General features: G+C 39.1%; 2 protein-coding genes across 2 annotated transcripts in view; both read right to left on the bottom strand.

Annotated features, from left to right (window-relative positions):
* Positions 1-203, bottom strand: part of Nup35 (nucleoporin 35kDa) — a 32,452-nt gene extending 32,249 nt beyond the window's left edge. Inside the window, exon 1 of the mRNA XM_013029800.1 lies at positions 80-203. Coding sequence (XP_012885254.1) covers positions 80-119 — 40 coding nt within the window. The 5' untranslated portion in view covers positions 120-203. The remainder of the gene's footprint in view (positions 1-79) is intronic.
* Positions 204-8,708: 8,505 nt separating this feature from the next.
* Dusp19 (dual specificity phosphatase 19) lies at positions 8,709-24,939 on the bottom strand. The gene is made up of 4 exons (XM_013029810.1): positions 24,693-24,939; positions 20,342-20,388; positions 14,422-14,574; positions 8,709-9,380 (listed from the first exon to the last, which is right to left on the bottom strand). The coding sequence occupies exons 1-4, from the start codon at positions 24,916-24,918 to the stop codon at positions 9,141-9,143; spliced, it is 666 nt and encodes a 221-aa protein (XP_012885264.1). The 5' UTR covers positions 24,919-24,939; the 3' UTR covers positions 8,709-9,140.
* Positions 24,940-25,947: the final 1,008 nt, after the last annotated feature.

The raw sequence follows: 25,947 nt of genomic DNA, 5'->3' as shown, positions 1-25,947 counted from the left end.
ACCCTTCCACCCCGGCCGCTCGCAGCCGGCAGCGTGGGTGACAGCGCCGGCGCGGGACGGCAGGCGGCGGGCCACTCACCTAGCGCGGGCGCCTGGGGCTCCACGGCAAACGATGCCATCTGGACCGCGGCAACTACCGAGAAACCCAGGACCTTCCAATTTTTCAAAAATGGCGGAAACACCCCCACCCGCGGGCGGGGGCGCGCTACGTGCGCTGCTGCGTCACTTCCGGACGTGCGTGGTAGGCACCCTGAGGGGGCGGGACTCCTGGCATCGAGCGGGCGGTTCTTTCCCCTCTCTGCCTGGGAGTCCGGGAGGGTGAGTAGTCCGGGTTCGCAGGCAGGCCGAGCGCTGAGCCGGTGTGGAATCGGCTTCGGGGCATGTCTTGGGCACGCTGTCAAGCCTCCCGATGTGGTGGTGCTTGCATTTCATGAAGGCAAATCTTGCACTTTCCATAATCGACCTGACTTTCCCTTTGTCATGGGTCAGCTATGTCCTAGGCCAAATTTTGTCCTGAACACAGGACCCTTCCTCGTCAAGACATAATTTTCATCTGTATTCTAGTTCTTTAAAGAAAAAAGTTAGTGTTCTCTGGGCAGACTCACGTTAAAGCGTAAGTCTCAAGGGGAGTGCACGTTAATACACGCTCAACAGTATACCTTCGTAAGAGAATCAGGGCACCCCTGTGCTCTCCTAGCCTTGCTGGCCGCGTTCCTCCTCCTCTCACTTTGCTGCTTTTCCTTAAGGCTGGTCACGTATTGGTCACACACAATCTGTAACGTGTTTTAATTTTTTAATTTTATTTTTTACTTTTTAATTTTATTTTTTACAAACTTTATAAAATGCTGCATGTTCCATATTCTGGGATGCTCCGTAGTCCCAACATGAAATTCATGTTTCAAAAATAGCCACTTGTCCTATTTCCTCTGAGGCTTTCAAAAATCCTAAATCTAGAATGACTTTTGTCATTGAGATAATTCAATAGCAATTCCGGAATTATATAATAGGTTCTCAGACTTCATCATTTAAAACCATTTCAACTGACTTTTTAAAAATTTCATTGGGTATGTCCAATTCTGTTACCCAAAAGGTTGTGTTCAAGACTTACTCTTGTATCTACAAATGTGAGTTTACTTGGAAATAGTGACCTTGTAGATACAATAAAATTCAGATGTCATACTAGATTACCACCAATTTGGTAAGGAAAAATAACACAACTTTTTTATCTATGTACTTTAAAGGTCAGAAAAACAAAGTGAGTTTTATGGAATTAATAATCCACATGCCACTAACACTAGTGTCTTCTAGAGACATTAGAGGAGAAAATCTATCCTTGCCTTTTCAAGCTTCTAGAGGTTAATTGTAAACAAGGACATAAACCACAAAACTTAGGGGCATAGTCCACCTCAGCCCTATTTCAGTACCCAGTTGTAGTAATTAAAATAATAATCCAGGCCAGGCACTGTGGCTCAATCTGGTAATCTCAGCTACCTGGAGTCAGAAATCCAGTTGAAGGCCAGCCAATGATAGTAGGGGGATTTAGCTAAACTAAATCCCATCTCAACCAATAAGCCAGGCTTTGTTTATTGAGCAGCTATGTTCTCAGCTATGCAGGAGATATAGTAGGATAATTATGATCTGATTAATGTGCTGGCAAAAACACAATTCTTTACCTAAGTGACTTAAAAACACAAACATCTGTGTATATAGTATCATTAAGGATAGATAAATTTTGGGGAGGAGGGATAAAGATAGAGGTCCCTAAATAAAAGGTAAAATTGGAAAACATTTGCACTAAACTGAGAGAACAGAAAGTGGTTCATAAATTGGGTGATATAAGAAAGGCCTTTAGGGCTGGGAAGGTGGCTCAGTGGTAGAGCGCTTGCCTTGCATGCAGGAGGCCCTGGGTTTGATTCCTCAGCACCACATAAGAAAAAAGAAAAAAGCCGGAAGGGAAGTGCCGCTGTGGCTCAAGTGGTAGAGCGCTAGCCTTGAGCTAAAGAGCTGAGGGACAGCGCCCAGGCCCAGAGTTAATGCCCCACCACCGGACCAAGAAAGAAAGAAAGGCCTTTAACTTATTTCAAATGTTTGTGTGTGTGTGTGTGTGATTATAGATGTTACTATTTTCAGTACTTTTTAAATTAAGAAAATTTTCCCTTCAAAACCAAGTTATAACCAGGTACCCATTGGCTCATGCTTATAATCCTAGCTACTCAGAAGGCTGAGATCTGAGGATCATGGTTCAAAGCCAGCCCGGGGAAGGAAAGTCTGGGATTTTAAGATGAAAAATCCTTTAAAAGCATAGTGCAGATAACTAGGAAATACAATAGAACTTCTGTGGTTGAAGGAAAAAAAAAAACTTAGGAACAGGACTGGGAATGTGACTTAGTGGAGAATGCTTGCCTAGCTTGCATAAAGCCCTGGGTTCAATTCTTCAGCACCACATAACAGAAAAAGGCAAAAGCTGCACTGTGTCTCAAGTGGTAAAAATGCTAGCCTTGAGCAAAAGAAGCTTGGGACTGAGCCCAGGTCCTGAGGTCAAGCCCCAGGACTGGCAAAAAAAAAAAAACAAAACAAAAAACAAAGGAAAAAAAACCCATAGGAACCCATCAAGGCAGGGTTCTGTTGACTAATCTGTCCTCTAACAAGACAAGAAAGCTTAGATGGATAACCTCAAATTTTATTCTAGGCATACATATTTCAAATTTCTAAACTCTAGCAAATTTTGAAAAATCAGAAATATATAGTCTCAAATTTTCAATAACTTTGATACATTCACAACCAATCCTGTGTATGTCATATATACTGAATTTTCATTGACCTATTTGTAAATGTCTTCTAATGTGCAGTATTTATAAATATAAAATGAAATTGTTGTCCTTAAAATCTTTCTCAATCTGTTCTTTTTTTTTTTTGGGTCCAGTCGTGGGGCCTGAACTCTGGGCCTGGGCACTGTCCCTCAGCTCTTCAGCTCAAGGCTAGTGCTGTACCACTTGAGCCACAGTGCCACTTCCGGCTTTTTTCTTTTTCCTTATGTGGTGCTGAGGAATTGAACCCAGAGCCTCAGGCATGCAAGGCAAGGGCTCTACCACTGAGCCACCTTCCCAGCCCTTTCTCAATCTGTTCTATAAAACAATAATTTTAAAATATCAAAATGAAGGAAGAAGATATTCACCGTTAGTGAGATTTTAGAAAATGATGGAGTCAGTCATCTTCAGAAAGATGAAGGAAAGGGAATCTTTTATCATCCATATTGTCTTCATCTCTCCATTTGGTAGCTAGTATTTAGCATGGGCTGTTATTCACTTCAATTGTGACATCACACTGAAACCCCTAGAGATAACTGACTTCTCTGACTTCTCAGTGCCAAAGCACAATGATCTCTGAAATGCCTTCATAATGTTTGAGATGGAAGGATCATCCTGAGAAAATACAAGCCCCATTACTTGCTATTTGTATTATCTGATCTCTATAAATGTCTGGACCAATGTCTTCTCTTTTTTTCCTTTCTTTCCTTTTGTTGTTGTTGTGCCATTACTGGGGCTTAAACTGAGATTCTGGGTGATGTCCCTTAGTGTTTTTACTCAAGGCTAGTGCTTTACTACTTGAGCTACAGCTCTACTTCCAGATTTTTGGGTGGAGATGAGTCTCACTGACTTTCCTGTCCTGGCAGGCTTCAAACCAGATCTTCAAATCTCAGACTCCTCAATATCTATGATTACACCAGTAAGTCATCAGCACTCAGCTGTATCTTTAAGGTATTTTGTTTTGCAGCAGTCCTGGGGCTAGAATTCCAGGCCTGAGCACTGTCTCCGAGCTGCTTTTACTCAAGGCTAGTGTTCTATCACTTGAGCCACAGATCCATTTCTGGCTTTTTTAGTAGTAATCAGAGATAAGAGTCTCAAGGACATAAGTGCTCAGGCTGAACTGCCATCCTCAGATCTCAGCCACCTGAGTAGCTAAAATTTCAAGTGTGAGCAATTGGCACCTGAGTATGGTACACTTCTTTTTTGGGAAATTATTACTACTTCAGTTTTATTGCTCATTATATATGTTTATGTGGTTGAGGTCTTCTTGAGTAATGTAGGTCTAGAAATGTATCCATTTTTTCTAGATTTCCAGTTTATTAGAATGTTTTCAAATTTTTCCTTAATGATCTTATGAATTTCATTAATATCTTGTCTAATTTTATTAACTTGGGTCTTGTTTCTCCTTCCTCCAGTTACATTGTCAATATTCACAATTTTTGAATGCTTGCTTTGAATTCATACATTTTTGAATGCCTGTTATATAACATATTAAAAATCATGTCAAGTCTAAGCTTTGATGAAAAACAATAAAGTATGCATAATACAAAAACTATGTTCATTCTTGCAGAAAAAATGGGAATAAGACATAAAAAGTATTAGGGATCACACAATTTTAAATAACATAGTCATGAAATCTTTACTAAGTAGATAAGATTCAAATATAAATCTAGTATTTCTGGGGAGAAAGTGACCCAAGCACAGGGTATAGCAGGGGTAAAGTAGAGGTCTCAATTATGTTTTCAAGGAATAGAACAAAAAGCCAAGGTGGTGAAGCTGAGGAGTGGTCAAGCTGTACATAATTGTGTAAGTCTGTAATTCCAGCACTGGGTAAGGTGAGGCAAGAAGTCTTTGAGTTCCAGGTCAGTCCAAGCCACATAGTGAGACCCTGTCTCACAAAAAAAAAAAAAAGGCCAGGTGCTGGTGGCTCATGCCCATAATCCAGCTACTCAGGAGGCTGAGATTTGAAGATTGAGGTTCAAAGACAGCCCGGGCAGGAAAGCCTATAAGACTCTTATCTCCAATAAACCACTAGAAAACTGAAGTGGTGCTGTGGCTCAAGTGGTAGAGTTCTCATCTTGAGCTGAAGAGCTGAGGGACAACACCAAGGCCCAGAGTTCAAGCCCCACAGTTGACAAAAAAAAAAAAGTGCAGATTTAAAAAACTACCTCCTGAGGTCAAAGACATAACAACAAGCAAGTATGGTGCTAAGTGCCAAACTGTGCCATGTAGTTTAAAACAATCATGCACAGAAAATCCATTAGTTCAATAATTTGTTTACTAAAAGTACTTAAATTTCACTTTTAAGTAGTTGTACAAAATTTCAGCAAGTCAGATTATGAGTACAAAACATCTTAATCAATGTCACCCCAACTAATTTTTAATTTAGAATTTGATAGCAAATAAGATATTTTGTCCTCAACAAAATACATTAACAGGAGAAATATATAAGTACACAACACCTAGAAACAATAAAGGGAACATTATGAATATATACACAAAACAATGTATACAAAACAAGTCAAGGCTATAGTTGAAATAGAAAATGTTAACTATGTTATTTTTTAAAGCATAGCAATGGAAACAAACCACACATGCAGAGTAAAAATGCTATTGTATGTACTTCAAGAACATAAAACTTCAAAATCTTCTGGTTTAAAATGCTATATAACTACTGGATGTCCAAGTCTCTTGAGAATCTCTTAGGCAGGAAAATTAACAATTGAGAGTCATGTTGAAAAAGTAAAAATGCATCATCATGCTACATTTTTTATGTTTAAATGTATTGTGGTTTTATAAAGGTAATTCTTCACTGAGCTAACACAATGGTTGTCATTATATAAAGATCCTATTTATATATGGGACATTGAATAATATTTCCAGAAAAGACATTTTTGGGGGAACTTTCTATATACATTTCATCAACTGAAGTTCCTAGTAACCATGGCGACAGGTTTCCCTAAACCATTAACATTATATATTAGAATCAAAGGTTCCTTAGTGTATGCACATACATTTCTATGCCTCCTTCAAGGTTGTAGAGAGGGAAGGCAAGTATAATTTCAGTAAAAGCATTTAATACTAATAACACAATTTCCTCTGAAATCTTTTCCTGGAGTTAGTACACTGGTCTAAATTTTGTCCTTAAAAAACTTCTAGAACTAGATACTTTCAAAAAACCTAGATGTTTTAAGTTTTACGATTCCAATTATATGCAACTACAATCCTATATATTAAATCATAATTAGAAAGCTTTTTTAAGACTAAAGGAGGGGCTGGGAAGGTAGCTCAGTGGTAGAGTGCTTGCCTTGCATGCATGAGGCCCTGGTTTGATTCCTCAGCACCACATAAGCAGAAAATGCCAGAAGTGGCACTGTGTCTCAAGTGGTAGTGCGCACAGGCCCCACAACTGACCAAAAAAAAAAAAGACTAAAGGATACTCAGGGAGGTACAATGCCTTGTTGCCTCTGATAATATTTATTGAAATGAACTCCAGAGGCTGGGAAGGTGGCTCAGTGGTAGAGTGCTTGACTTGCATCCCTGAGGCCCTGGGTTCAATTCCTCAGCACCACATAAGCAAAAAGAAAAAAGCCGGAAGTGGCGCTATGGCTCAAGTGGTAGAGTGCTAGCCTTGAGCTGAAGAGCTGAGGGACAGCGCACAGGCCCACAGTTCAGGCCCCATGACCAGACCCAAAAATAAAAAGAAAAAAGAAAAAAGAAATGAACTCCAAGAAATGGAGACAGTTTTTCTTTTCTCTTTTTCTCTTTTTGCCTTGTTTCTTCATTTATCTGTCTTTGGTAAGGGGAGGGGGAAGAGGGCACAGAAATGAGGGACAAAGAATGAACAAATGCAGCAGTGGTACTCAGTTGAAAATGAACTATACAACTTGTGGGCAGGGACAGGAAGGAAAAACGGAGACAGCAATGGAAGGGTTAACTTGTCCAAAAACAAACATACTCATTATCTGGCTTAAGGAACAGTAACTCCTCTGTACATTACCTTTATAATGACAATAAAATTAAATTTTTTAAAAATTTATTTGCGTGTGTGTGTATGCAGGTTCTTCTACTTGAACTCAGGAACTCACACTTTTGCTTGGGTTTTTCTGCTCAAGGCTGGTACTCTTCCTTTAAAAATTGGTAGGAAAATCTATTCATTGATTTTTAATTCCTTTTTGTGTTAGTACTGGAACTTGAACTCACAGCCTATAAGCTGTCCCTTATCTTTTAGCTCAAGGCTAGTGCTTTGCCACTTGCACCACACCTCTACCTCCAACTTTTTGTTGATTATTTAGAGATAGGACTCTCATGGACTTTCCTGCCGAGGATGACTTTGAACCACAGTCCAGATTTCAAGATTCCTAAGGAGGTAGGATTACAGAGGTGAGTCAGTGGTGCCTGGATGGAAAATCTATTTTTAAAATAAAAAGATTAAAACAAAAACTACATGAAATATTTTTACCTCACTCAAAACAGACTCATATGTGATATATATGTTTTTCACTTATAATATATAAGTAAATATCATAATGAAAATGTTGTTTCCTAAAAATAATGAGGGCAGGCATAGTGGTACACACTTGTGAACTCAGCTACTCAGAAGTAAGAGGTAGGAGATAGTGGTTCAAAAGCAGCCAGGGCAAAGGAAGAGATTCTATCTGAAAGAGAAAAAAAAAAGACTGGAAGTATGGCTCAAGAGGTAGAGTAAGAGGGCTGGGAAGGTGGCTCAGTGGTAGAGCGCTTGCCTTGCATGCCTGAGGCCCTGGGTTCGATTCTTCAGCACCACATAAGAAAAAAGAAAAAAGCCGGAAGTGGCGCTGTGGCTCAAATGGTAGAGCGCTAGCCTTGAGCTGAAGAGCTAAGGGACAGCGCCCAGGCCCAGAGTTCAGGCCCCACGACCAGACCCCCCCAAAAAAAGATAAAAAAACAAGGTAGAGTAAGACACTGAATTCATTCAGTCCCTGGTAGCATATACACATACACACACACAAACACACAAAATAAATAAATGATTAGGTAAGCCACAGTGTTATCTCCATGGAAAGTACAATAAACACACTGTATCTGCATCCTTGTCTTGCACAGGGCCCTCAATTTAAAAAACTCAATCCCATCTAGTGACTTATTTTAAATATAGCAAACTATCATTATGTCTAAAAAAATGGTATTTCCTTATGAAACATTTCCCACGGGCCTATGGAAACCAAAAAAATAAAAAAATGAAATCCAACAATAGAATGCTAAGCACCCAAGGAACAAAAGCCCAAAACATAAAGGAATATGACAAATAATAAGTTCACAGTAACATGAGAGAGCTTCTTTTTTTTTTTTTTTTTTTTTTTTTCGTGGGGCTTGAACTCTGGGCCTGGGCGCTGTCCCTCAGCTCTTCAGCTCAAGGCGAGCGCTCTACCATTTGAGCTACAGCGCCACTTCTGGTTTTCTGGTGGTTTATTGGAGATAGGAGTCTCACGGTCTCTCCTGCCCGGGCTGGCTTTGAACCGCGATCCTCAGATCTCAGCCTCCTGAGTAGCTAGGATTACAGGCGTGAGCCACCAGCGCCCGGCTTATGAGAGAGCTTCTATATAAACATTGCAAAATAAATGAAACAATTTTAAAAATCAAAATGAAATGTACATATGTTTTCATAAGAAGATTTAAAACTTTTCTAAACACTGTAACCACTACATATTAAATAAACCTTAAGATTCCAATACACTCTGGGAGTTGGAAGGTATTCATATTTTTTAAATTAATTTTTTATTGTAAAAATGTACAGAGGGGTTACAGTTACATGAGTAGGGTAATGAGTATATTTCATTGAGTAGGGTAATGAGTACATTTTCCCCCTACCATCACTTCCCTCCCCACATCCCCAATTCTTCCCGCCCCCCCACCCCAACATTATAAAGTTCATTTTCAATATAGTGTCCTGTAAGAAGGTATTCATATTTTAACTTTAAAATTCTTTACCAAAAAATTTACTTCTTTCAAAAATAGAAGTCAAGTAGCCCTTTCAGGTTTTTGCTTTATTTAGTTGGATGCTGTGATAGAAAATGATAAAAGGCCTCATTAACTGATTTATTCTTTCTGTAATATAGCCTTGAAATGTAAGCCTTTTTCTTCTATAAACATCAAAGAAACACACAAATATTATAGTAACAAAGAGAAAGCAGTATAGTTTTTCAACTGTATTCAGACACTAATTCAGAACAAATTGACCCTCATTTCCACTTGTTAAAAGCAAGTTACTTGTTTACTCTCCCCAAAAGAGGAAAGATGGCTGCCAATACCAATTCAGAAATTACATTCGTCCATCATCTGTTAGAATGAAACTCATGAGCTATTGCTCTTTCCCAATTCTGGTGTGTCAGCACACAAACTGCTTGCCTTGCCCTCTTGATAGGTCTGAAGCTGCTCCATGAAGCCAGAATTTGGACAGATGGAAGGCCTTGCATTTTTCACGAAAGAAAATGCACCAGGAAAGGAGATTTCTTCAGAATACATCAGAAAGCCTATTACAATTGTGGCAGCCCTGGAAACTCCTGCATTACAATGAACAAGAACCACACCATCCTGAAATAAAAGCAAAGTTATGAAATATTAATGTAAGATTATTAAATCAATTATGCATAATCTTATACTACTTACAATTATGAAGCATATGTTGTATTTTGTCTAGACTTACTTTATTTTCAAAATATAACTAATTGCAACTAATGAATTTAAAAAATTAATTAATAGAACCAACACTGCTTCCTCTCAGGATTGAAAGGCTATGACCATGTATTTGGAATTGTAAAACAGTATAATTAATAAAACAAAAGTAATGGGGCTGGGAAGGAAGGTGGTAGAGTGCTTGCCTTGCATGCATGAGGCTCTGAGTTTGATTCCTCAGTACCATATAAACAGAAAAAGCTGAATGTGGCACTGTGGCTCAAGCGGTAGAGCGCTCGCCTTGAGCTGAAGAGCTGAGGGACAGGGCCCAGGCCCAGAGTTCAAGACCCACAACCAAAATAACTAAAAAAGTAATCTAGTAAAGTGTACATAAAAGTATAAAAACTGTAGTTGCTATTAAGCATATCAACAGCCCATGTATATGAGTAAGAGAAAAACCACCTGGAATATACAAATGGAAACATAAGACATAATCACAAACTAAACAGAAAGCCAGAAACAGTACAAAGTATATATTCTCATGAGGAAATTAATGCCACTGGCTTGGACATCTATGTATAAAAATCAGCAAAGCCGGGCACTGGTGACTCATGCCTGTAATCCTAGCTACTCAGGAGGCTGAGAACTGAGGATCGTGGTTCAAAGCCAGCCCAGGCAGGAAAGTCCACGAGACTTTTTGTTGGGGGGGTGGGGTCCAGTCATGGGGCCTGAACTCTGGGCTGGGGCACTGTCCCTCAGCTCTTCAGCTCAAGGCTAGCACTCTACCACTTGAGCCACAGTGCCACTTTTGGCTTTTTTCTTTTTGCTTATGTGGTGCTGAAGAATCGAACCCAGGGCCTCATGCATGCAAGACAAGCGCTTTACCACTGAGCCACCTTCCCAGCCCAAGTCCATGAGACTCTTATCTCCAATATGCCACCAGAAAACAGGAAGTGGCGCTGTGGCTCAAGCAGTAGAGCTGGAGAGCTCAATGACCAACCCCCCTACTCCTCCCCCGCAAAAAAATCAGCAAGGAATTGGGTATTGGTGAGCTGGGTATTGGTGACTAACACCTGCAATTTGGCCTACTCAGAAACCTGAGATCTGAGGACTGAGGTTCAACACCATTCCAGGCAGTAAAGTATGTGAGACTCCTTTCCAATTAACCAGGAAAGAAAAAAGAAAGAAAGCGAGGGGGGGGGGAGGAAGGAAGGAAGAAAGAAGGAAGGAAGGAAGGAAGGAAGGAAGGAAGGAAGGAAGGAAGGAAAACAGCAGAACTATGGCTCAAGTGGTAGTGCTGACCTTGAGAAAAAAAGAAAAGGGAAAAAGGGACAGCACTTAGGCCCCAAGTTTAAGCCCTATTACTGGCATACCCACACCAACACACCCATACACATATATACACAACTCAGCAAGGAATGTTTTCCCCACATTGGATTACTTTATTCTGGATGCTAGCATCTTAAAAACATTTGTTTATGACTCAGTAAAATGGTTAGATCATGAACAGCTCATGACAACATGAAGTAAAAAGGTAATCAGACACCAGCACAAGGTGAATAAATGAAAAACGTTTCAGGTAACTTGAAAATAATACTTTCCACTTGAAAAGGGACACAGTGCAGACCAATGCTGATGGGGCAATATTGCATGAATAATGAATGTGACAGATCTGATGGGATGGCACTGATACAGCTTGGCCCGCCTCAGGCTTTTGAAAAGTTAATGATCTAAATGAAATGTGGTGAACTGGGAGCACCTCTCACTCCATTTTGCAAACAACAAAGGAAAAGAATAGGGGGGAAGGAGGAGGAGGAGGGGGAGGGGGAGGGGAGGGGGAGGAGGAGGAGGCCACACAATATCATTGAAATGATTCATTGGCTTATTTTCTGTTTGCAAGGCAGTTTTCTCACATTTATGTATCTGTTTATACAATTCTTTTCTTTGATCCCTTGTAACAAACTGGCAAGTGCATTTCTTTTCAAAGATGACTAACAACAAAGTTAGTTAATAATTTGAAAATTATATCAAAAAAGAAAATCTTAACTATTTCCAATAGGTATTTATGATTCACCTTCAAACTTTTTCTGCACAAGGAAAACAAAACAGCAGTTTCTATATCCATCCTGAACTTCCCTCACTTTGCAACAACAGCTCATTTTAAAAACATGAGGTTTAAGAACTTTATCCAGGAAATTGAAACAGTAGGGATTTTTCTTTGTTGCTGTTTTTATTTTCTTTTATTTTATGTGTTCATTTTTCTGTCTTTGGGAGAGTGGGGGGGGGGGACAAAGGGTGAACAAATGCAGCAGTGGAACTAACTAGACACTATATTGAAAATGAACTATACGACTTGTGTGTGGAGACAGAAGGAAAAAATTGGAAGAGAGTGATGAAAGAGATGACATTGTCCAAAAAGAAATATACTCATGGGGCTGGGAAGGTGGCTCAGTGGTAGAGCGCTTGCCTTGCATGCCTGAGGCTTTGGGTTCGATTCCTCAGCACCACATAAGAAAAAAGAAAAAAGCCGGAAGGGAAGTGCCGCTGTGGCTCAAGTGGTAGAGCACTAGCCTTGAGCTGAAGAGCTGAGGGACAGCACCCAGGCCCAGAGTTCAGGCTCCACGACCAGACCCAAAAAAAACAAAAACAAGTTAATCATATATTCCAGAGAAACTTGTAATATTATTTTCTTTTCCTTTGCTACTTGCTTTGTATAACAACTGTTTTCTACATTTGTGTGTGTGTGTGTGTGTGTGAGAGAGAGAGAGAGAGAGAGAAAGATTGCAGGTATTCATCATTATACCTGGCTTCTATGACTTTTGACTTACCTACTTTTTATGTTATTATTCCTAGGTATCATGTGAGCCTGGAAAATATTTCCAGAAAATAATTGTCATTATATTCCCTTTCTCAAACTCAAAATTGTGATTTAAAAAAAGTTTATAAAGCAACTTTTTCCTTTGTGCTTGCTGGTGTCTTCTGCCTGGAAGACCTTTGAGTTTACTGGTACCAGGAAATGGCGCTGTGGCTCAAGCGGTAGAGTGCTTGCCTTGAGCTGAAGAGCCCAGGGACAGCGCCCAAGCCCAGAGTTCAAGCCCCACAACCAACCGATCAAAAACAAAAAAAAAACTGGTACCACTAACTTTGGCTTTGGTACTAAGACTCTTTCCAAATGAGATGAGGGCAGAAAGTGTATCTTATCTATCTTTGAGTCAAATTCTTGGCACGTATTAAGTATTCCACAAATATTTGATGAGAGAATAAATTAATCTGTTGTTCATTTCTGTGATGAAATATGATGCCTCAAAACTTCAAATCACCATTTCCATTTCACTGAAGACATATAGTGATGTATATGCAGGCATATAGTAACACATATGAACACATAGACATATAGTAATGTAGATGTAGATGTAATCATGTACAGAATGCTATGAGACTCCTACTTTAGTTTGCTGTCTTAACTACTGTCACTACCTAGGGATGGTGATCTTTTGAATTAACCATCAGTTCATAATCCTTGACACTCTTTAAGAAATCCAAGCTAAGAACTACTCTAGTGCTCCAAACTAAGGAAAATTTTGTGTTTATAATATTTTTAAATTCCAAAACTTATTAATTATTCAATTTCCCACTCTTCTTTTTTAGATTCAATTTTACTTGCAGCATGTATATCCCTTCTCATTTTAGTATGAATATAGATGATATTTACCACCTAAGGCATACTGTATATCTCCTCTGAGGAAAAACTAACTCAGAAGCCTTTCATTTAACTCTACTTTCTGGTGCATTGCAATGTTGCCATCTATATATCTATATAAACGTATAGATATATATCACCTATACACATACATATATAGAGAGTATATATATATATATATATATATATATATATATATATATATATGAGGGAGAGAGAGAGAGACTTAGAGGTGTGCACCATCACATCTGGCTATAGCATATCACATTTTTCATTAAATAACAGAATGGTTAATATTAGGCCAAAGGGAGAAAGAGGAAAAAAAGGGAAAGAAAGGAAGTTGAAGTGAAACCATGAAATCAGAATTCAAACTGGATTCAAACCTGTCTTTGCTAGGTGTTCCAGGGGAATTATTTCTCTTTATTACTGATTTTACATCCCTCATCCACCTATTTTATGTACATTTTGTAAGATTTACTAAGTAAATATGATGCCATTTCAAAGCCTAATTATTGATAACAGCCTGCTTAAAAGCCCCATCAGTGTTGACATAGCTTCAACACCAAGCCTGAAATATTTTGTTTGTCTTCTTAAAACACAAAATCCAATGAACAGCTTCTGGTTAACATTTTCATACAATCAAAATAAAGCAATGGATGTTTAGTCCCCAGAGAGACTTACAAATTTAAAAATTATTTTCAAATTCCTTAATAAATAATCCCTATCATCATAAAAGTATTGACAAGACAAAAAGCAGTCTCTACCCTCTGGTCCATAGTTATGTTACAAATTATTCAGAGGGAAAATGATTACATGCCCTCAAAGGAAATCTAAATACATATTTATATAGGGAAATTCAGCAAGTTGGAAATTTTATCTCCTAATCTATTTCAGTAAGGCATAAGATAGAAGCTGAATTAATGTAAAAAAGTAAATTTCTCAGTAAGTAAAGAGCAATTATAGAACTGAAAGAACTGATGGAGTTAATGAACACTTTTGAAGGAAAATTTTCATAATGGTTCTTCTTAAATTCGTCACTAAGAAAAAAAATTGCTAGCTGACCAATCCTTTCAAAAGAAAATCCTTTGAAGAACTGTGGATCAAAATGAAGCTTACCGGGCTGGGATGTAGCTCAGTGGCAAAGCGCTTGCCTAGCAAGTGCAACGTCCTGGGTTCGATCCCCAGTACCAAAAAAGAAAAGACAAAAAAAAATACAGTTAAAAACAAAAACAAAAAAAAAACAAACAAAATGAAGCTTACCTTCATTTTTGCTTGTTCAATAAATTCAAAGCATTCTGGAAAATAAGACAGGATATTGGTCTCAGGCAAATCCAATATAGAAATGTTCTTGTATGTAAACTCACTGAGGAAAGCATTTTCAATTCCATATGCAACATTGAGAATATGAGTCACCTTAAAGAGAAGAAAAAAAAGATGATTTTTTTCAAAGTCCCTTAAGTTAGGTTATATAAAAAGAAGCTGTGATATTGGCATCTGTAAAAAGAAGAAGAAATTTCCAACATGACTCCCTTGATTGAAATTTCCTCCTGGAAGCTTTCTCAGGCTACAATGTCGCCTACCAGCAGTCTTCCCTCTGTACATTCATAGCCCCTATGCTTGCTCCCCTAACTTACATAGTCTCCTCCCACTTACATTGTCTCCCTCACTAGGTACTCCAGGAAGTTACTATTATAAGCACTGCAAGCCTAGCAGAAAGCACTTTACATACATGTTACATAAATCAGTGAATATCCATATAAAAACGTATGCATTATATCCATATAAAAACTTATGCATTATATCCATATAAAAACTTGTATCTGTGGTATACGACTCTGCTTTCAATGATTATTCTGCTATTTTCCTTCATATTCTTTACTAGTAAAATGGTTCTTGAGTGTGGCTGAACAAAGAATCATCTGATGAGCTTTTAGAAACTATTAATGCCACAGAGCCACAGCTCCAAAGATTCTGATAAATTTATCTGGCTGAGCAGGGAGGTTGGCAGAGGGTAAGAAGATTTTACTTCATCTCTGTTTTGAGCTCCTTTCCTATCTTGTAAAGGTGACTTACAGGAAGTCCATTAAGTAACCTGGCAGGATGACAGATAGATACCTGTAGCCCCAGGTACTTGGGTGGTTGAGACAGTTATGACAATTGAACCCAGGCATTCTAGACTGTGGACTACACAGCAAGACTCTGTCTCAAAAGCAAACAAACAAAATCATTAAGAAGAATCAGTGCTATGTGCATAGCTTAGTGGTCAGTGATTACCTAGCATTAATGAAGCCCTGAAAGTTCAAGAGGAAGAGAGAGGAAAAAAAAAGAGAAATGGAGGGGAAGGGAAGGAAGAGAAAAGGAAGGAAGGGAAGGGGAGAAAGGGAAGGGAGGGAAAGGGAAAGGAGAGAAGAAGGTGCCAAAAGCTAAATGGTTCAGAAAATCATAAATATAGGTATAAAAATATTACTCAATGTATTTATTCTATTTGTTTCTTAGCATAAGTCTGAGGTATAACCTAGTCTCCATATTTCATATACTTCTCATTATTTTCATATATTTCATATATTACAATATCTGTCTAGCCCTGCCTCTCTTCCCTTCATGACCCTCACATTTACGCTCTGAAAGTATCTACTTCTCACCCTTGCTACACAGCTGACTAGACTTGGGAGATTTAAGAGAAGAGCCAAGCCGGGCACTGGTGGCTCACGCCTGTAATCCTAGCTACTCAGGAGGCTGAGATCTGAGGATCGAGATTCAAAGCCAGCCAAGGCAGTCCGTGAAACTCATAAACACTCAGAAAACCGGAAGTGGTGCTGTAGCTGAAGTGGTAGAGCACTTGCTTTGAGCTGAAGAGCTGAGGGACAGTGCTCAGGCTGAGTTCAAACCCCATAACCAACAAAAAAAAGAGAGAGAGAGAGAGATTAGAGTCAAAGTTAAAATGATTATCTTTAGAAATTTTAAAATAAGGTTAAAAGATAGCTATTGTGATCCACAAACTTGGACTCTGAAACAGTCCTTTTCTATTAAGTGCTCAGGGAAAGTGAAGAATTCCTGCTACACAAAGAGATGAATGGAGTCGATGAATAGTGAGGGACATGGGAGAGAAGGGCTCTCCTGGATGGCCTTCCTATTCCCTAGTCCCAGGCCCTGGCATGGCTACCCTGCCCCCTGTATTCCACAGTATGGGTTTACTATTGTCTCTTTAGTAAGTTCTTTATGGAAGGGCAGGTCAGTATTTTCAATAATTTGCTATTTTGTATAATATTGAAATTTTAAAGTGGAACATTTTATGTTACATTTAGTATTCTATTTTCCAAAGTGCTTTATTAGGTGGACACCAGATGCTCATGGAACACCTCATTCTAATCCAACTGTTACCATTTATAAACGTTAAAATTAAATTCCTGAAATAGACCACCACAAGAGAAGTCCTACTAGTTACAATACTTAATCAAAATTCTAAAGCATTGCTTTAAAATGTGCCCCAGCATTTCTGCAGAATCCTTAATTATTCCAGAAACCTCTGCTCAGCAACTCAGTTTAGTTTTGTTTCCTCAAGCTTTGAATAACAAGGTTGTTTGATTACAAGAGCTTACAGCATATTCTCATTTCACATCACTAGGTAGAGCTGAGTTTGAACTACTGGGTCATTAAAAAGGTGATTTTTTTTTTTTTTTAGGTTGTGGAGCTTGACTCTGGGCACTGTCCCTGAGCTTTTGCTTAAGGCTAGAACTCTACCACTTTAAGCCACATCTCCACTTCCTGTTTCCTGGTAGTTAATTAGAGATAAGAGTCTCTTGGGATTTCCTGCCTGGATTAGCTCGGAACCAAATCTCTAGCTCTCAGTCTCCTAAGTAGCTAGGATTACAGAAGTAAGCCACCAGTGCCTTGCAGGGTGAGACAATTAAAAAACAAAAACAAACAAAAATAAACCACTTGATAATACAAAAATTCTATTTGTTATTTTACCCTATGGAATACTAAAGTGTTAGTAGAAGCAAGACTTTGAAATTTATTTTTCCTTTGTTAAAATATTGGTATTTGAGAACCCTCTTAAGAAATCCACTGTAAGCAGGTTGTTAATGGCTTATGCCCATTATCCTAGCTGTTCAGGAGGCTGAGGTCTAAAGATGGGGGTTCAAAGCCAGCCTTGTCAGGTAGGTCCATAAGACTTGTCTCCAACTAACTACCAAAAAACCAGAAGTGGGAGAGAGGCTCAAGTGGTTGTCAGCCTTGAACTAAAATAGCAAGCAAGAGCTTGAGGCCCAGAATTCAAATCATAGTATCAATAGAAAAAAATGCAATCAGTGACCCTCCTATTCTTTATTTAATTTAGGCCATTATTTCTCATTGTCAGATGGTAATAGTTGGTAGCAAAATCAGTTTAAACACAAATCAGTAAACTGACAAGTAAAAATATCAGACTAGTACAAATTAAGTACACATATATGTATATATATATTACATATATCAGACTAGTAAATTCATTGGTTACAGGCTATTTATTTTCCTTAGAAAAATAATTGTCTTTATTATATATAATTTTACCTTCAATACAAACTAAAGTTTTTTTTTTTCTTTCAGTCCAAAGTCCACTTCCCCTACACCTGTCCAGCAAAATTTCATTTTATTCCCAGACTACAAAGCATTGCTGGAGAAAAGCAATACAGTTCTGCATTTCATGCTTACCAAAAATTATTAGAGAAACCCCTCTGGACTTGCATCAGGGTTTAGCAACTCTATCTTCCTAGCGGGTTCTGTCCTTCATTCTGTGCCAATTCCTTCGAACTTTCCCCGTCTTCTACAATCTTTCAACTCTACCACCTCTTCATAATTGACTTCTTTATAGTAAAAAGAGAAGCCATCACATAAGAATCTGTACCTCTCCCCATCAAATCTACACTTACCTACACCTATACTCCTTCTTTTTGTGTTCTTATTACAAGAAATCATCTGCTCCTGCAGCCTTTTAAATACTCATTCTAGTACCTATGCTTGCATAACACTGAGTCCTACTTTCTTGGCATCTCGTTCTATTTATAATTCTTGCTTTTTTTTTTTTGGTCCGTCATGGGACTTGAACTCGGGTGCTGGGCACTGTCCCCAAGCTCTTCAGCTCAAGATGAGTGCTTTACCACTAGAGCTACAGCAGCACTTCCGGTTTTCTGATGGTCAATTAAAGAGTCTCATGAACTTTCCTGCCCAGGCTGGCTTTGACCAGAGATCCTCAGATCTCAGCCTCCGGAGTAACTAGGATTATAGGAGTGAACCACCAGCTCCCAGCTTAATTCTTGCTTTTTTATGTTCCATTCTTTCCTGTACATGAGCCTTAAAATATGCTCAAAATGCTCCCATATTCCACAATTACAGCTTCTCTCGGGTTCTTTTTTTCCTTCACAAGCAAGACTCTTTTATTTTACATGATGAAAGATCTAAATTTTAAATAGTTCCTTGGATTGGTGATTCATGTCTATCAGCTCATTCTTTTTCAGCCTAAATCATAGTCTGCCATATATTTTTTGATCATGGTACACTTGGTCATGCTATGGTCTATTCCATGAACATAAGTCAGTCAGGTTTTTTTCCTGGCCGTGCTCAGGAATTAGCTTGAATGTCTACATAAAATTCTATTCTGCACCTTAGTCAACCCCTGAAGCATCACATTCAATTCTGGTTTCTTGATTCCTTTTATTGAACATGCTGTTCTTTTCATATCATACTAACCTTTCTTAGACAACAGATCATCTACTTTCCTCTTAGCTCCCTTTTTGTCAACTTTGGTAAAATGTTCTTGCCAATCATCATGGTGCTAGTCAGACAACCAAAAGGTTACCTCTCTAGTTCTTAATTTTTTGAAACCTTAATCTAACATAACTTAATTCTATTTATACTTAAACTTCCCAGCATGTGACACTGACAACTCTTTTCCTTAAAATTTTCTCTTTTGGCATCCATGATCTGTTTTGACATTTCTATTACCTTTCATAACTTCTCTTTTACCCTTTAGATTCTTCTTCCTTGATCATACCTTACAGATCAGTATCACACCACTTACCAGTTCTAATAGTCTTCCACAAAGGCCTTCTCTATTTGCATTAAACAGTTCTGAAAGTGATTTCACTGGCCAAATGATTTCAATTGCTGTTTATAATTTACTATTACAAATATCTTCTTCCTGCACTAAGTCTCTATATGCAAGTACTGTCCATTAAACTGTACTTAGATGGTCTACAGCATCTGAAATTAAAAATGAGCAACACCAGCCAAGTGGTGGCCCACATCTATTATTCTAGCGCACAGGAGGCTAAGGCAGGAGAAATCTGAATTTGAAGCTAAACTTTATGAGCACAAGAATCTCTTATGCTATTCAAGCCATAGCAATTCCATAACCTGACATATTTCTTGACACAATGATAGCAAAAATTTCTTTTTGTGTAAATACTGAAAATAAGGAATAAGTCATATCAGCTGTGTGCAGGAGGATGGGAGGAAATAGTATCAGAAAAGAAATGGTATATGAATTGGTACTCAAGGCATGATACATCTTTGGCAAGCAGAGATGAGAGAAAGTCTCTCTTACATAGAAGAATTACTTAAGTGGAGTCAAAAAAATGCACTTCCAAGGGTAAATTATGAGATTACACAAATAGATTGAGAAGAATGTAGATCCACATATGTTTATTAGCTATAATTACTTTTTAATAGTCAAAAGAGTAACAGACAAAGATTTTAAAAGATGGACCATGGCTTTTTTTTTCTTTGCTTTATTTTCCTCTCTTTGTGTCTCTGTGTGTGTGTGTGTGTGTGTGTGTGTGTGTGTGTGTGTGTGTGTGTGTGTGTCAGTTGTGAGGCTTGAACTCAGGGCCTGGGTACTATCTCTGAGCCTCTTTGTGCTTGCTTAAGGCTAGTGCTCTACCAGTTGAGCCACAGCATCACTTCCAGTTTTTACGTGGTTAATTGGAGAAAACAGTCTCAAGGGGACTTTTCTGCCCAGGCTGGCTTCAAACCTCGATCCTCAGATCTCAGCCTCTGAGAAACTAGGATTACAGGTGTGAGCCACCGGTGCCCAGCTCGCTTTTTTTAAAAAAATTAATTATATATACAAAGGAACTTCCCTAAGTAAATATAAAAATTAAAATATTTCTTAAAGGTAGGGCCAAACTTAAAGCATTTTTACCTTGTACTTTCTCAGTGTATCCAGATCATGAGCAGCATCTTGTGACCCTAAAAGAAATAAATCATATCAAGTTGAACATAAATCTCATTACCTCACTTTTTATTTAATGTATTCAACAATTCTGTTGAATATGTGTGTGTATGTGTATCCAACAACTTGTGAAGATTTCACTGTAGTGATTGGCAGTATTCTTCATAAAGTATTAGTAATATTCTTCAGACATGCTTTAGATTTTCCACATCTAAGAATGTATCTTAAAACTTAACAGATGTTGTAATAACTACCTATAGGGATTTCATCATACTATTGTTTGAATCACAACAAACAGAAATAAAACAAACAAAAAAGGAATTAAAAACCCCAATATAGCTGGGCGGCAGTGGGTCATACCTTTAATTCTAGCTACTCAGGAGACTGAGATCTGAGGACTGTGATTTGAAGGCAGCCAAGGCAGGAAAGTCTATGAGACTCTTTTCTGCATTAAACAACCAAATAAGCAAGAAGTGAAGCTGTGACTCAAGTGGTAGAGTACCATCCTTGAGCAAAAGATGCTCAGGGACAGCACCCAGGCTCTGAGTTCAAGTCCCAGGATTGGTACACACACACACACACACACACACACACACACACACACACACACACACACACATCCTACTGTAGAAGCTGAGTTAAATAAAAAGCAGTACATATTGGTATGTGTACCTGGAGGATCTAGACAGTCATGTCCAACTGAACTGCTTAATACTTTGCTTTTTGCTTATATATTTTTTCTGTAATTCACATGTTAAATAAAGGTTATTTTTTAAAGCAGTACAATTACATAATGAAATATATACAGCCTTCAGATCCATTAAAAATAAGAAAAATATTTATGGTATAGATATTTGTTCTTAATATTTTAAGTCATAAGTCAGTTATAAAATATCATTATATATTTTTATAAAAGCCCAAAATATGTATATCCTCAAGAATGGCCAGGAAGAATACAGAACACGAAGTGTAGAGTCTCAGGTAATTTTTTTCTTCTTAAATTTACTTTTTTCTGGTTGTTGCTGTTGTTTCTATGTCTGTCTATAGCCTTGAACTTAGGGCACTATTTGTTTGTTTGCTCAAGTCTAATGCTCTGCCCCTGAAGCCACAACTCCATTTCTGGGTTTTTTTCTCCCCTCACGATTAATTAGATAAAAGTATCATAGGAATGTGGGTTAGTGGTAAAATGCTTGCCTAGCATTCATGAAGCCCTGGGTTTGATTTCTCAGTACCACATATACAGAAAAAGCCACAAGTGGGCTGTGGCTCAAGTGGTAGAGTACTAGCTTTGTGCAAAAGAAGCTCAGGGACAGTGCCCAGGCCTTGAGTTCACAAGACCCAGGATTGGCAAAAAAAAAAAAAAGTATCACTGACTTTCCTGCCTGGATGGCTTTGAACTGGGATCCTCAGCTCTCAACCTCTGAGTAGCAAGGATTATGGCATGAGCCATGGGTGCCTGGCTCTCATTTGTATTTTTAATGGACACTTCTTTATTTTATAACTGAAAAGAGAGTAATGAGAAAGTCAGACACCCACAATCTGACAGCACCAACTGGTTTGGGAACACTCAGTAGCTTTGAGATCTGCAGGATGATTCTACCCACGCTGCATGTACCATTTTTACAGTGTTTTTCTGTAGAAGTTGCCTTTCCAGATCTCCTACACTTGAAAACTAACTCTAGTTAATAAGCATATTCTCACCTCAGAGAATAGCTTAAAAAACACAAGGTTCACAATTCAAAAAATAGGACAATATATTTCAAGATTTTAAGCTTTCTACTTTCCTGATTTAGGTTACAGTCTCATAATGTTTTTCTCACCTAATGTTTTTCCTCATTTTCTTATCTAAGAAAATGAGCCAGCTTTATTTACTTATTTACTTACTACTATCTACCCAGGCTAGAGTCAAATTATAGTCCTCAGGTCTCAGCCTTCTCAATAGCTAAGATTACAGGTGTAAGCCACGTCACCCATTAGTTTTCGGTTTTGGGTTGTTTGTTTGTTTTTTGTTTTGTTTTGCCAGTCCTGGGGCTTGAATTCAATGCCTGGGCACTGTCCTTGAGCTTCTTTTGCTCAAGGCTAGCAAGCACTCTACCACTGAGCCACAACACCATTTCTGGCTTTTTCTGTGTATGTGATACTGAAGAATCAAACCCATGGCTTCATGAATGCTAGGTACGCACTCTACTACTAAGCTACATTCCCAGCCCCCAGCCATTAGTTTTTATTTCATGATTCTGTAGCTAAAGGCCAGGAAGGACAGTTTAGCCAATATTATCTTAATAACACCATGTTTGCAGGTTGCTAACTAAGCCTAAATTCAGCTTGACTTAAAAGTGGGCCTATTAAAATACTCCATTTTTAAAAGTTGGATCATGCATACATAATTGTTTGTGATACTGTTTTCTGTGATTTTTGTAAATTTTAAATGATAAATACATTTTTCAATCTCAATTTTTTACTATAGGAAATTGTAACCATCTCTAGGGAAAATTGGTTCAAATAAGTTAATTTAAATTCAGTAGTTTAACATGCATATTATCTCTTAAGTAATTGATCTCTTCCCTTTCCTTAAGCAGCAAAAACCAAAGTCATGACTTAAATGAATCATTTTTCTTTTTTTTTTTTTTTTGGGTCCAGTCATGGGGCCTGAACTCTGGGCCTCGGTGCTGTCCCTCAGCTATTCAGCTCAAGGCTAGTGCTCTACCACTTGAGCCACAGAGCCACTTCCAGCTTTTTTCTTTTTGCTTATGTAGTGCTGAGGAATCGAACCCAGGGCCTCAGGCATGCAAGGCAAGCGCTCTACCACTGAGCCACTTTCCCAGACCTCATTTTTCTTTTTTTAACCCAACACTTTCATTATGATAAATATTTACCAACATCAGATGCATTGATAATTTTTACTAAACACACACCCAGACACAAATCCCAAACAGAAAAGGTGATACATTAGAGCTGGCGACCACATTTTCAAAGTGACTTTCAAAATATGATTATGTGGACACAAATTAATATTCTTGAGTCAAGAAAAATATAACATGTATTTTCTGCTTTTCTGAACAATGTGAAATTAAATAACTATTAACAGTATAGGGAAATAAGTGAAAGGTGAATAAAAACAGACCTCAGAAAATCAGCTTGTTAACATATATTACTTAGAAATATTCAGTTCAAGTCAATTCTAAGCTCCAGATACACACATAAACTCATTTGCAATTTTATATGGATGCTGTATGTTGCAGCTATGTGTTAAGATTTTTTTTTTTTGGTCGGTCGTAGGGTTTGAACTCTGGGCTTGGGCGCTGTCCCTGCGCTCTTCGGCTCAAGACGAGTGCTCTACCGCTTGAGCCACAGCACCATTTCCGGTTTTCTAGTAGTTTATTGGAAATAAAGAGTCTCATGGACTTTCCTGCCCCGGGCTGGTTTTGAACCGCGATCCTCATATCTCAGCCTCATGAGTAGCTAGGATTACAGGCGTGAGCCACGAACACCCAGTCAAGATGTTAAGATTTTAAAGGGGAAGCAAGGAGCTGGTGGCTCACACCTTTAATTCTAGCTACTTAGGAGGCTGAGGTCTAAGGATCTTGGTTCTAAGTCAGCCCAGGCAGAAAACTCATGAGATTCTTATCTCCAATTAACCACCAAAAAGCAGGAAGTGAAGCTGTGGTTCAAGTGAAAGAGCACTAGCCTTGAGCGAAAAAAGCTAAGGAACAGGGCCCAGGTCCTGAGCCCAAGCCCCAGTACACACACACACACACACACACACGCAAGCACACGCAAGCACACCCGCGATAAGACGATCAGACACACAACTACAAAATAGAAGCCTTAAAACGCCAACAGAAAGGAAAAGAAAAATCTCCTTAAAACTCCAGAAACTCTCACCCAGAGAAGTGATCATAGGAGGCATGCGCTGCACGTGGTTTGTAATAAACAGCCAAGCAGGCACACACTAGATCGGTGTGTCTATCACTTGTAACACTTTCACTTGTCTTGCCTGAGAAAACCAGTTTTTAATTTTTAAAAGGCTGTAGGTTTTTTTAATGCAACGAAACAGAAGATCAGCATTAGAAAAGTAGGGGGAAAGTTATTCGAAAAATTCAAGGCCTAAGTGCTATTCAGGCTCCACGCCTATCTTAAGAGGTACACTGGGAGTTTCCAGCTGGTCAGTGTAGGTTTCACATACAAAGAAGGAAACCTTTCAGCTTCTCGGCAGGACGGCTGGTGGTTCAGGCAGTTACGCTTCGGGGAGGTGTGCGGAGGGGGGAGAGACAGCCATCGAGCTAAAAGCTCAACCACCGTTGCAAGTTGGCTTACTCACCTAGAAGCAACCAAGGCTTAACAACGCCAACCTGCAGGTCCAAGCTGTGGTCCTGCACGTAACCACAACCACCCCCTCCGCTCGGCTCCACTTCCTCCACCACCTGCATTCGGGCATCTTTCCACGTTTCTATAATTTTCTTTCCAGTTAGCGTGGTCACCCTGGTGCATTGCTTCCTGAGGTTATTCCGGGAGAACGCTTTAATTTCCTGGTTAAGAGAGTGCATCACATGAGCGGTGGCGAGCACAGCGAGGGGTGGAACTGCTCGTGCCGCAACGCGCCCGCAATTAGCACGGCCGCGGGGACGCACAACCCGGCAGGCGACCCCAGCCGCCGCGCTGCGCCGGGAGCCAGACGCCTAACTCGGTCTTTCCCAGAGCGACTATGTAAGGCGAGCTTTGATTGGTCACTGAGAAGCCAGCGCCGATTGGGTGATACTTCTTCTTCCTTCTGACGTAAAACCTGTTTCCCACCCCCCCACCCACACACACACACACATTTATACACCAGCCCAGCAGTAATCTGCTTGGTTTAGTGATGTTCTGGTTTCAGTCTACCTTAATTATACAGACAGACAGGACGGTAAAATGCAAGATTTAATTTGGCGAGAGGATTGATCTTTCCTAGGTTTATAAAGGCAGTGGTTTTCTGGAAAGTTCGACTGGTGTCACTTTATGGTAGTGACCGCCAATGATAATTGGTTATCCTTCCTGATTCCATGTTATCCTGATCGAATGAGGCCAGTGGAGCCACCAGAGGCCTCCCTACCAGTCCTACCTTCCTGCCGGCCTGCCCTAGGTCTACCTTGGGAAACGTTTGGCTTTCTCTCTACTGTTACCACCAAGAGCAACGCTTACTAGCTCAAACTAACAGAACTTTTGTGAGGCAGCAATTTAAATAAAGCCTGAAAAAGATACGCTAACTTTAAAAATCATGTATGCCGCCAGTGACTCACGCCTGTAACCCTAGCTACTCAGGAGTCTGAAATCTGAAAATCCAGGTTCATAGCCAACCTGGCATAAAAGTCTGTGAGACTCTTAACCAATAAGCCACCAGGAAACCGAAAATGTTGCTGGAGCTCAGTGATAGAGCGCTGGCCTTGAGCTGATGAGCTGAGGAACAGAGTTCAAGCCCAATGACCGACAAAAAAAAAAAAGTATGCATAGATAGTATACATAGATATAGATAGATTATTATCAAGTCTTAATTTTGTGTTTGTATTTTCTGAGTTTTTACCTGCTGAAGTACTACTGTA

Source organism: Dipodomys ordii, unplaced genomic scaffold (genome assembly GCF_000151885.1).
Source record: "Dipodomys ordii isolate 6190 unplaced genomic scaffold, Dord_2.0 Scaffold5, whole genome shotgun sequence".
Taxonomy (NCBI): Eukaryota; Metazoa; Chordata; class Mammalia; order Rodentia; family Heteromyidae; genus Dipodomys; species Dipodomys ordii.
The sequence above is the reverse complement of the archived record's forward strand: the minus strand, read 5'-3'. Positions and strand labels throughout refer to the sequence as shown.